The sequence below is a fragment of the Loxodonta africana genome, chromosome 19 (assembly GCF_030014295.1).
Source record: "Loxodonta africana isolate mLoxAfr1 chromosome 19, mLoxAfr1.hap2, whole genome shotgun sequence".
Lineage (NCBI taxonomy): Eukaryota > Metazoa > Chordata > Mammalia > Proboscidea > Elephantidae > Loxodonta > Loxodonta africana.
In genome coordinates this window covers 27,143,930-27,156,406 of record NC_087360.1, presented here as the reverse complement: position 1 = coordinate 27,156,406, position 12,477 = coordinate 27,143,930, and the positions used below count along the sequence as shown (strand labels likewise).

General features: G+C 41.9%; 1 protein-coding gene across 5 annotated transcripts in view; it reads left to right on the top strand.

Annotated features, from left to right (window-relative positions):
• The window catches only part of EWSR1 (EWS RNA binding protein 1), a 32,281-nt gene that overhangs the window by 6,708 nt on the left and 13,096 nt on the right, over positions 1-12,477 (top strand). For all 5 annotated transcript variants that reach the window (XM_010598762.2, XM_010598760.3, XM_064272502.1 and 2 more), the window contains exons 5-6: positions 7,653-7,839; positions 10,623-10,790. In XM_010598762.2, the coding sequence (XP_010597064.1) occupies positions 7,653-7,839; positions 10,623-10,790 (355 nt within the window). The remainder of the gene's footprint in view (positions 1-7,652; positions 7,840-10,622; positions 10,791-12,477) is intronic.

The window sequence follows — 12,477 nt, the reverse complement described above, 5'->3', positions numbered from 1 at the left end:
ATTCTTGTTATTAAAGGCAATTTTACAAAGTCATGGTGAACACCGAATTAGGGAACACTGAAACCATTGCTCTAGGGAAAATACAGGGTCAGTAGCATCTTATATATTTGTTGCTGATTCATTAACATTGAATGCATGGCCAGCAGCACTATAATTCATGCCTCAAGTAAGCCTGTAGCATAGCCTTGTGCTGAGGAGCACCAGATAGCACTTTAGCACCATGCTTGGTGGCCATTTTAAACAGCAAAATCACTAGCAAGAAGCACAGAAATGCCAAAAAACATGGCAGTAAATACACCACTAAAAGAACACCTGTTTACAGCATGAGAGCTGAAACGAGAAGGCAGAGAGAGCGTCGCCTTGTTCAACCTCAGCTGGAAGCATGCACATTGGGCCCCTCAAATTTTTTTGCTTTCTGCAAGTTGTTGGGGAAGCAAAATCTGCCAACCCAGACAAACTCTTCACAGAAGTAGAAAAAAGAGATTATCTTTGAATAAGCATTAAACTAGAATGCGATGCAATTACTGGCAATCCCCTAAAGAGATTGCAAAAACGCTTTATCCTTTTGGATAGCCAAGCAAATGCAACTCATTTCATACATGTTCTCAAAATAAATAGCCTTCAAATAAGAGGACTTGCCAGTACCTTTTGTAACACATACTTTATCCTAGATTCACCTGGAAATTGCAATGTGCACCTGTATTTGCCAGTTGCCTTTATCCAAAGAAAAAAATAAATTGCTCATGTCTTTGTGACCTCAGATAGGTTTGCAACTTTGAGCCAAGTGCCAGCTGAAGTTAGAATCCTATCTTCCCAGGAAACTGGGAGATAGAGATGTTGTCTCCCTTGATTGATTACATTTGAGAGAGACTTCCAAGTCCTTGAAACATTCCTGGGTTGTAAAATTTGCAAGAGGCTTTTATATAGCCTTTAAAAAGATTTGTGTACATATTAAAGAGTCAGAGAAAGAACTTTTTTAAAGTAAATACTCTTAAGAAATGGGGAGGGAGAAGTCTCTTCCTATTTTTCTAACAGGGAGAATTAAGCCCCCCCCCCCCAACTTGAATTCATTCTTACAGCATGACCACAAAAGCGCTGAGTATTGATTTTGGGTTAAAAATAATAAGTAGCCAATTTTGAAAATAAGAATTGCGAGTAAAAAAGATTGATTATACTTCCTGATCTGTCAAACCGATGGGGATCTTGAATTGGAGGGGAAATGTTTACCTAAACTTGCCAGTCGTGTTAGTTGCAACTGTGGGAAGAACATGCTGTTTGGATTTGTAGCACAGTTTTGAAATTGTGAGATGAACTTTATGAATTAAAGCTATTGCGTTTTTTAAAAATAATTTTTATTGTGCTTTAAGTGCAAGTTTATAAATCAAGTCAGTCTCACACACAAAAACCCATATACACCTTGCTATACACTCCCAATTACTCTCCCCTAAATGAGACAGCCTCCTCTCTCCCTCCACTTTCTCTTTTCGTGTCCATTTCGCCAGCTTCTAACCCCCTCCACCCTCTCATCTCCCCTCCAGGCAGGAGATGCCAACATAGTCTCAAGTATCCACCTGATCCAAGAAGCTCACTCCTCACCATCATCCCTCTCCAACCCATTGTCCAGTCCAATCCATGTCTGAAGTGTTGGGTTCGGGAATGGTTCCTGTCCTGGGGCAGCAGGTCTGGGGGCCATGACCACCGGGGTCCCTCCAGTGTCGGTCAGATCATTAAGTCTGGTCTTATGAGAATTTGGGGTCTGCATCCCACTGTTGTCCTGCTCCCTCAGGGGTTCTCTGATGTATTCCCTGTCAGGGCAGTCATCGGTTGTAGCCGGGCACCATCTAGTTCTCCTGGTCTCAGGATGATGTAGTCGCTTGTTCATGTGGCCTTTTCTGTCTCTTGGGCTCATAATCGCCTTGTGTCCTTGGTGTTCTTCATTCTCCTTTGATCCAGGTGGGTTGAGACCAACTGATGCATCTTAGATGGCTGCTTGCTAGCGTTTAAGACCCCAGGCGCCACTCTTCAAAGTGGGATGCAGAATGTTTTCTTAATAGATTTTATTATGCCAGTTGACTTAGATGTCCCCTGAAACCATGGTCCCCAGGTCCCTGCCCCAGCTACGCTGGCCTTCGAAGCATTCAGTTTATTCAGGAAACTTCTTTGCTTTTGGTTTGGTCCAGTTGTGCTGACTCCCCTGTATTGCGTGCTGTCTTTCCCTTCACCTAAAGTACTTATCTACTATCTAATTAGTGAATACCTGTCTCCCACCTCCCTCCCTCCCCCCTCTCGTAACCACAAAACAATGTTTTCTTCTCAGTTTAAACTGTTTCTTGTTATAATAGTGGTTTTATACAATATTTGTCCTTTTGCAACTGACTAATTTCACTCAAAAGCTATTGCATTTTTAAAAGTAAGTGTGATCTAGTCTTTGGAATCCCTAGATCATTTTATAGGGACATGATGAAGTTATTTACTGGAAAAGCAGTGATTTTTTGGGTACTCTGGAACCATGTATTCTCACTGTCATTGACTGAGAAAGTCCCATCATGATTGTGGACCCTGAAAAATATAGGGTGTTCTAATGCAGAAACCAGTGACACTGATGAGCAAGAGATTAAACTTAATAAGGAATGTTTATATAGACTTTAGTTTTTGAGAAATCTCTCCTATCTCCTTAATTCTTACAACAACTTGTGGGGGATGTGAACCAGAATTGTATCTGATGACCAAACTGAGGCTGAATGAAACTAAGCAGTGACCCTAAAAAAGTAGTAAGCGGGTACAAGCACACGTAATACTTTTTTTTTTTTTTTTACCCCACACTGCCTTTACACATAAAAGTCATTGGTTAGTTCTTTTTTCAAAAAAACGGGTCTTAAAAGCTTGTGCGCAGCCATACAAGATACATCTATTGGTCCCATCCCATCTGGAGCAAAGGAGAATGATGAAAACCAAAGACACAAGGAAAATATTAGGCCAAAGGACTGAAGGACCACATGAACCAGAGCCTCCACCAGCCTAAGCCCAGAAGAACTAGATGGTGCCCGACAACTACCACCACCGGACGCTCTGACAGGGATCACAACAGAGAGTCCCAGACAAAGCAGGAGAAAAATGTAGAACAAAATTTGAATTCACAAAAAAAAAGGGCTAGACTTAACTGGTCTGACAGGGACTAGAGGAAACCCCCCAAGGCTGTGGCCCCTGGATGCTCTGCTAACCCAGAACTAAAACCACTCCTGAAGCCCACTTAGATTAGACAGGCCTACAGAACAAACAGTAATACTCGTGAGGAACGTGCTTCTTAGTTCAATCAAATGTACGAGACCAAATGGGCAACTCTTGCCCAAAAGCAAGGCAAGAGGGCAGGAAGGGATGAGAACTGGATGAACAGACACAGGGGAAAAAAGGGTGGAAAGGAGGAGCATGCTGTCACATCGTAGGGGTTGCTTTGAATGAGATATTGGGCTGTAAACTTTTCACCCAAAGCACAATAAAATAAAATAAATCCATCACCTTTGAGTCAGTTCAGACTTATAGGGATCCTATAGGACAGTTCTGTCCCTGTCATAGAGTTTCCAAGGAGCACCTGGTAGATTGAAACTGCCAACCTTTTGGCTAGCAGCCAAGCTCTTAACCGCTGTGTCACCAGGATAGTTCTTAGAAGGATAAAAATAGTTTTCCCTGTAGATTTTTTTTTCATTAATAAAGCTCCAAAGGAAAGGAGCTGTATAAATTGCAATAAAACGGAGTTGAGTTTTTTCATCTTTTATTCAAGTTGAACAAAAATTTTGGTAGATTTGTTAACATGTCTTGCTATTCGTCATTAAAGTCATCAGCAAATAGTAGGTGTGTTGTCTTTGTTGTTGTCATTTTATGCTTGTATTAATTTTTGCTCTTCCTGCTTGGCTATTTTGTGGGTGCTACAGATTTTTTTTACAGATTTAAAGATTGTTAATTAACCCAGTGTCTTATTAGAATTATCCTTTGGTAAACAAGGTTTTTAGCTGTTGCTGCATAGTTTTATGACATGAGTTATTGCCTTGATCAGTTTTAGTTTTTTGCTTTTTAATTGCTCTTGTAAATCTTGTGGATGGCCTGTCATCATGTAGGAAACACAGAATCTGCAGGAGTTATCATGTAGGTGGAGTTAGGTTCTAGTTAAATTTACACGAATGAGCGCGTTATATGGTTGATCTTAGGACTCTGCAAAGAACGTTTAAACAAACAGTTTGGATTAACAACATGCCAGCTTAAACCGTTGCTTGGGGCTGTCTGTTTCGTGGAGTATACTTTTGATATACATTTCGTCCCAGCCATTTTTAGAAGGAAGTAACTTCCTTTGTGTGTAATTAAATTTAGAATTTCCCTAAAATATTTAGGATGAAGAAGAAAGCATATGTTCTGTGCTCCAAAAGTTAACACTTTAGTTTGTACGGAGAGAAGTTACTACATCTGCTCCTCACCAGCTATCTCACTGAACATTTTACATTTACAACAATAGTTTTAAAAAAAAGTCTACTGTCCCACTGTTGTGTGCATTAACGACATACATGTGGCAGTAATAGGTGCTGAGGTGGGAGGCGAGGGTAACACTGGCTGTGTGGTGGTTATGTGTCAACTTGGCTGGGCCGTGGTCTCAGTGGTTTGGCAGTTATGTAATGATGTAGTCATCCTCAGTTTCACATAAAGACCTGGTCTTTGATACGTAACCATGTCAGTAACTGAGGAGTGGGTGTGTTTATTTTTGGCTTGAGGACACTTTAATTAAAGTTTAAGACCCTAAATTTTAGCTAAAATGAGCAGCCTTAATTCAAGATTTGTTTTAAATACTAAAACGATATTTTAATTTGATGAGATTTGATTTTTTTCTTTGATGGCTATAGATACTAACATTTTGGCCAAAAATCACATGACTGACTTGTGCCTATTGACCCCGAGGAGTAGGAGAGAGAAGATTCCAGCACCAGGAGAGGTTAGCCTCATAGGAAAGGGGCTCGAGTTAGGAGCTGTAGACTTCTGGGTTTTTGTCGTGCTCCAAGCCCAAATCCCAGAGGGTAGCGGACTGGGCATGTATCCTGCCCTGACTGGCTAAGGCCTATGAACATTCATATGGAGGTGGTGGGAGCCAAGACAGCTGGAGGAGAACCCATCTTGGTCTGTAGCACACTTATATGAGCAGATTTTCATGACACCTGGCTGAGGGGAATACCAAGTGAAGGAAGAGGGAGGGCTTCTAGTGTCTACCTCCATTATTGGTGAGCAGGGAAGAGGCCCGTTTGCTTATGGGTAGGTAAGATTTGTGTGGGAGAATAATAAGTTTAATTTAAAATAACTTTAAAATTTAAATAATATAGCCTATGCTAGTTGTGGAAACCCTGGCGGCATAGTGGTTAAGTGCTACAGCTGCTAACCAAAGGGTCGCCAGTTTGAATCCGCCAGGCGCTCCTTGGAAACTCTATGGGGCGGTTTTGCTCTGTCCTGTAGGATTGCTGTGAGTCAGAATCGATGGCACTGGGTTTGGTTTTGGTTTTTTGGATGCTAGTTATTTTATTATAACCAGGGTTATAGGAAACCCTGGTGGCATAGTGGTTACGTGCTATGGCTGCTAACCAAAGGGTTGGCAGTTGGAATCCACCAGGTGCTCCTTGGAAACTCTATCGGGCAGTTCTACTCTGTCGTATAGGGTCGCTGTGAGTCGGAATCGGCTCAGTGGCACTGGGTTTGGTTTTGGTTTAAATGCTAGTTATACCTAAACAAATGTAATTTGTAAGTACATCTTTATTATTCATGTGCCATTTCAAACTTCAGTGCTGATAACGAGCATTCTTTAGTTGTTACCTGAAATGAAATAGTGTGTTCGATTGTGTGGTAACATCTACTACTGAAAATTAAACACACGTTTTCTGGAATTTCCAGTGCCCTTAAATAAAACATGAACTGCTCATGGTGGAACATTAAAAAAAAAAAACCCAGTGCCAGGAACGTAATTAAATTACTACCCAATATACAGCTTTTAGTGCTAAAATGAATATTCTTTTTTGTTGTTGTTTTGTTTTAAATTAAAAAAAAAAAACCTAGTGCTGTCGACCCTGTAGGACAGAGTAGAACTTGCCCCATAGAGTTTCCGAGGAGCGCCTGGAGGATTTGAACTGCCAACCCTTTGGTTAGCAGCCGTAGCACTTAACCACTAAGCCACGAGGGTTTCCTTTGTTTTAAATAGCCATTCTAAAATACCCTGTCATTTCCCTGACTCTTTCTGGGACGTTTTATTCCTGCTTGATTGTTGTTGTTATTTAAGTAGTTACTTGAGAAATTTCTTAAAGGCCTGCTGGCAAAACCAATACAAAATTAGCAGCAAAAGCCGACTCATCCCCTATTGAGTGTTTCCAAGAGGGGCAGAAGGAATCTTGTCCTCTACAGCAGTACTAGCAATGTGAAGGAATCATACTCTCCCCTCCCTTCTGTTGTTTTTGTTATTTGGCGCCATCAATTGGTTCAGACTCAAAGCGACCCTGTGTACAACCGAACAAAACACTGGCCCGTTCTGCGGCATCCAGACATTCATTATGCTGGATCCCATTGTTGCAGCCGCTGTGTCACTTCATCTCATTGAGGGTCTTCCTCTTTTTCACTGACCCTCTGCTTTATCAGGCATGATGTCCTTCTCCAGGGATTGGTCCCTTCTCATAACATGTCCAAAGTACATGAGACGAAGTCTCGCCATCCTCACTTCTAAGGAGCATTCTAGCTGTACTTTTTCCAAGACGGACCTGTTTGTTCTTTTGGTAGCCCACGGTGTGGTCAGTTTTCTTCACCAACACCATAATTTGAAAACGTCAACTCTGTTTTTGTCTTTCTTACTCATTGTCCAGCATTCACATGCATATGAGGCAATTGAAAACACCATGGCTTGGATCAGGTGTACCTTAGTCCTGAGAGTGAGGTCTTTGCTTTTTAACACTTTAAAGAGATCTTTTGTGGCAGATCTTTCTGTTAGGTATGGTTTTGAAAGCAAATCAGATGGTGCTTTACTGAAAACTGGGTACTTTCAGAGAACTTAGCTTTAAATCAGGGCTTGGAACTGGTTCTTCCTGTTCACCCGTGGCCAGGGAATCAACACCAGAACAGACCCAAATCTTAAAAATTTGGGTAAGCCAAAATGGGAAAAATTACAGGTCAGAGCCCTGCTGGAAACTTAATCTTTCCCTTAGAAAACAAGGGCAGCATATGCTTAACATAGCAACCAGATCTCTTGCCCACTGGAAACAGTGGTATTCGGCTCAAAGATGGCGGCCAGCGCACTGCTTTGAATTCTTGTCGTTCTCCACAGTCCTGCCGATAATCCAGCCTCCTGCATCAGGCTCATAAAAGGGCTCACTTCACTTCTTTTGAGTCTCCTATTCTGGTTCACCCCACTTTTAAAAATCAGGCCTGTTCCAGTTCTGCTTTTTTGATCATGACTGAACCATTTCAAACTAGTTTAAAGCCCTGCTTTAAATACTGGCTTGTTCATACTGGCGGCGAAATCTTTAAAGAGGTTAAATATCGTGATGGTTGGAAGTAGGTGGTTTAGGAATTGTTCTGTTAATGAGTGTCTAGGCAGATCTCTGAGAGGACCGTAAGGCTGATGTAGCTCTCCTTTGTTCCAGGTTATACTACTCCGGCTGCCCCCCAGGCATACAGCCAGCCTGTCCAGGGGTACGGCACTGGTGCTTATGATACCACCACTGCTACAGTGACCACCACCCAGGCCTCCTATGCAGCTCAGTCAGCATATGGCACTCAGCCTGCCTACCCAGCATATGGGCAGCAGCCAGCAGCCACTGCACCTGCAAGGTAATGCCACACTCACCTACTCCTAACTCTACAAAGCCCCAACCTCAGGTTTGAGGGAAGGAGAGCAACTATGCACGCTTAGAGATTCCATGACTTAGTTCCTTTTTAATGGTTACTCTCACATGCTTGCTCTTGAGTGTTGTGTTCTTACAGTCATTACATTAACACACCGCAAAGATGTTCTTCATTTAGTAGAGACATGGTGCCATTCAAGGGCCAAAATGAGGGATACCACGAACGGGTTGTTAGATTTCAGAATGCTGACCTTTTACTTTTCTGAACCCAGAAGAAAACTGAGTATGTGGTTTCCCTCACAACAGAACAGCTGATGGAATTGTACTTTTGATGTTTTTATTTTTGGTTTAGGAGCTCTGGTGGTGCAGTAGTTGAACTTTTGGCTGCTAACCTAAAGATTGGTGGTTTAAACCCACTGGCTGCCCCACTGGAGAAAGGTGCAGCAGTCTGCTTCCATAAAGATCATACAGCCATAGAAACCGAATGAAGCAGTTCTAGTCTGTCCAGTGGGGTTGCTATGAGTAAGAATTTGATTCGATGGCAGTGGTTGTCTTTGGTTTAATTGACCCTGTAGTGGGTAAAAGGTTTCTCTTTGAGAGAACATGGTAGCTCACAGTTAAGGAGGAAGGGTAGCATGGATTCAAGAAATAGTTATTGTATGACCCCGTTGCCAAGAAAGGATTTATGTCTATCCAGGAAGCCAAACATTGGTGCCTCAGCTTAAGCAGCTGACGTATTTTCTCTACATTAGGTAGAGGCTTTGAAAACCTAAATATCATCAGCCAGTATAAATTCTTAACTGGTGCCCTACTATGGAGTGAATATTAAGGCAGACAGAGCTCATGGCCCTGACTGGTTGTTGTTGTGTGCTGCGGAATCAATGTCAACTCATAGAGATGCTGTAAGAAAGAGTAGAACTTCCCCCATAGGGTTTTATAGACTGAAATCTTTACGGAGGTAGACTGCCACATCTTTCTACCGTGGAGCAGCTGGTGGATTCCAACTGCTGACCTTCCGTTTAGCAGCTAAGTGCTTAACCACTGTGCCACCAGGGCTCCTTCATGGCTAGTTGACAGGAGGCAAGCATTAGTTACGAGAAGGGTTCAGGTCTCTTTGCATGCCATCTTGAAGGAACATTGAATTCTGATTTGAAAGAAGACTTTTTACGGAATACACGAGATCAACTTGTAACCTAAAAAATTTTTTCTGCTGTAGAGGTAAAAAATTAACTCTGGCAAACTCGCGAAGTTACTTCTAAAAATGCACAGGGAATACTCAGGGCCAATGGGTGGTTTACATCTGCCAGACAGCTTTATGCAGTAGTTAAGTTGAACTGACTGGCTGATTCCTGGAGTCCCATTTCAATTGACTGAGGCACTTCAGAGTGTGCTCCGATGTGCACAGTCACATTTGATGCTCCATTGCAACGGCGTATCCAAGCCATAGCTAGTGGGTTTTTGTACATGAATTGGTTTTTTTATGAACCATCTCATCCTTTTTGATTCCTTTTTAACCACTTCAAAACAGCTGTCTGTCTTTCATGATCAGTGACAGCTACTCTCTTTCCACTGGAAAGAGGGGGCTTGTGACCTGTTACGGTTCTGGAGAAACCAATACTTTCACATTCTCCCTGGCCCGCCCGCTGATTCTTGGGGCTTTGCTTAAGATAGCTCAAGCTTATTCTGCTACACCACTGCTGCAAACTATGAGGGGTAAGCAGTAATTAGAAACCCCTGAGTTTTCATCCTTTAGTCGAGGTACTTCCCAGTTCGTTTGAGTGTGGTTTTGGCACACACGTGAGTGTCCCTGTCCTACTCTAGTTTTTTCCATTATGGAGACTTGGCGGCAAGGTTAGATATATCTTACTGTTCAAGTAAGAGTTTTTTTTTTTTCCAAATCTGTTTTTAATAAATGAGAAAGAGTCCACAGATACTGCAAACTTAAAATGCCCTGTTGTTAGGTGCCGTCCGGTTGGTTCTGAATCATACCGACTCTGTGCACAGCTGAAGGAAATACTGCCCGGTCCTGTGCCATCCTCACAATTGTTGCTATGCTTGAGCCCATTGTTGCAGCCACTGTGTTAGTCCATCTCGTTGAGGGTCTTCCTATTTTTTGCTGACCCTCTATGAAGCATGGTGTCCTTCTCCAGGGACTTACATAAATGTCATTCAAACCTCAAGCTGCATTATTGTTAAAGTTTCTTGACCGTTATCTTTACTGATCTCATTTGTCTGAGAAAAAAGCGTTTTTTTTTCCTAACAAACCACCTCTACTCCCAGATCACTTAAATTGGCAACACAAAAGATTTTAACTGTTTTTTGTAAGTACTGATACAGGACAGAGAGCCCCTAGCTCACGCAAACAGCACTCAAGTACTAGCTGAAATGTTGTTGGTTCAAACCGACGTAACGGCTCTTTAGAAGATAGGCCAGGCAACCTGCTTCCGAAAGGTCACAACCTTGAAAGCCCTATCGAGCAGTTTTACTCTGTTCATATGAGGTCTTCATTAGTCAGAATTGACTTGATAGCAACTGACAATGATAGAGGAAGAATGGAGCATGATAGTGTCTCCTCTGGATATGGTTCACTGACCCTTTTCCTTAGAGCTGGCAGCAAATGCAGTTGGCAGACACCGAGTTTGACATTTAGTTTACTGTGGTGCTTATTTCCAAGCTCAGTCTTCACATTGGGTTACTCATAGATTTGTAGCGTTCTTAATGAAGAGTTTTGTGATTGAAAAAGTTTCACTTTTTTATTTTTCCCTTTAGGCCACAGGATGGTAGCAAGCCCACTGAGACTAGTCAGCCTCAGTCTAGCACAGGAGGTTACAACCAGCCCAGCATGGGATATGGACAGAGTAACTACAGTTATCCCCAGGTACCTGGGAGCTACCCCATGCAGCCAGTGACCGCACCTCCATCCTACCCTCCTACCAGGTCAGTCTCTTCACTCTCATGGCAACAAGTTAGTAGATTAACAAAGCGGCTCTTTCAGGTTGTCGGCCAGCTTGCTTCTGCTTTCTTGTGTATGTTATCTGACTCTTCGGGTAACAAGTCTGACCACATATTGTAACATCATAAATACTTCAGTCCTGGTTCCCATAGCAGTGCCTGGCGGCCAGTTAACTATTCTCTCTAAATACAAACAGAACCGATTTTACCAGCATAGGCTCTTCACTTCAGTTTTTCTCTTTTAGTTAACTCAGAAGGATGAGCAGCAGAAATATATGAAAGCATTTAAACAGAACAAATAAAAACCACATTCTCCGGTGCAGTTGGAACGGGTAGTTTTTTCAGTTAAAGTGCAAGGCGGTACGAAGGAGAAGAATAAACTTAATCGTTTGGTATTTAACACGCATAAATGTCCATTTGTGCTCCAGTGTTTTTATGTTGGGCCAAGGCCTTCTCTTTTGACTACAGGTTTATGTTTCACATTCTTTGTCTTGCGTTAAGCACTCCAGCAGCTATCATGTCCAGTTTTGGTTTCTCTGAAATAGAGGAAGAACTATAAGTTGTCTCCCCACATTTAATTTGAACCAGGTTTTTAAGTGACTTGTCTGAATTGTGTCCTGAAGTGTCAACTTAGTTTTGTTAAAAAGTAACAGCTCCTCTTTTTGTACTCACTTCATCGGGCTTACACATTAAAGTGCAGTAGACGTGAACAGGTACAGAACAAAAGCAGCCAACTGGGTGAGTGACTATACAGCTTGGAGCAAAAATGGGGCAGGGTTTATAGCTGTATTTCCACAGAGCTAACCCATACCTGTTATTCTCAGAGCATTTAATCTGGTGAGTTGAATAGGTGCACATTGATTGAAAGAAGCCCTATTGAATTTATACAGCTGTGGTGTGGGAACATGGTGATAGCGGCTTAGTTTAATTGTGTATTTAAATTGTGTTGTTCTTTTTGTTTTTCATTATCATGGTTCATCAAGAGTTTAATTCAGGTCTGTTAAGCCTTATTCCTGTGTAAGAATGTGTCTGTCTGGTTTCCCTGCTGTATAATTGACGTACTGATCCGTAATATTCATCTTTCCACACAGGCTCTTGCTTCTGAAGTTTCCTTACCCATCTTTTCTTTATTAATGCCCAGATATCATAGATGATCAGGCATGTCTGAAAATTGAAACTGTATCGCAAAGTAATTTTGACCATTTAGACAAATCTTCAAGGGAAAAGCACCCATTTTTGCGTGCCCCCCTACCAGGCATCCTTGTACTTTCAGAAAATCATCGTCATTACTCAAGGGAATTATTAGGAATAAGTTTAGAACTGAACCGTGGACTTAACCTCACCTTGTTTTTTCTCAATGCTTTTTTCCCGAAGTCAGCCTTCCCTGCATGCGTGTGTGTGCACTCCTACCCTATGGGAAGGATCTCAACTCCTCTAAGTTTGCCTTGAATATAGTTGAAAATAATAATTTTTTAAATGGGCGTGGGGGGTTTGAGGAAAGGTTATAAGGTTCTTCAGAGGGCTTATTATAATAGCTGTCCCCCTCCCTTTCATTTAAAGCGTTACTCTAAATACAAAATTATTTGCTTGTTTCAAGTTCAAACTGTAGATAGTAGATGTCTGTGTCACATGCCATGAGTGTCACTTATTAAAGGGTTTGAAGAGATAACAA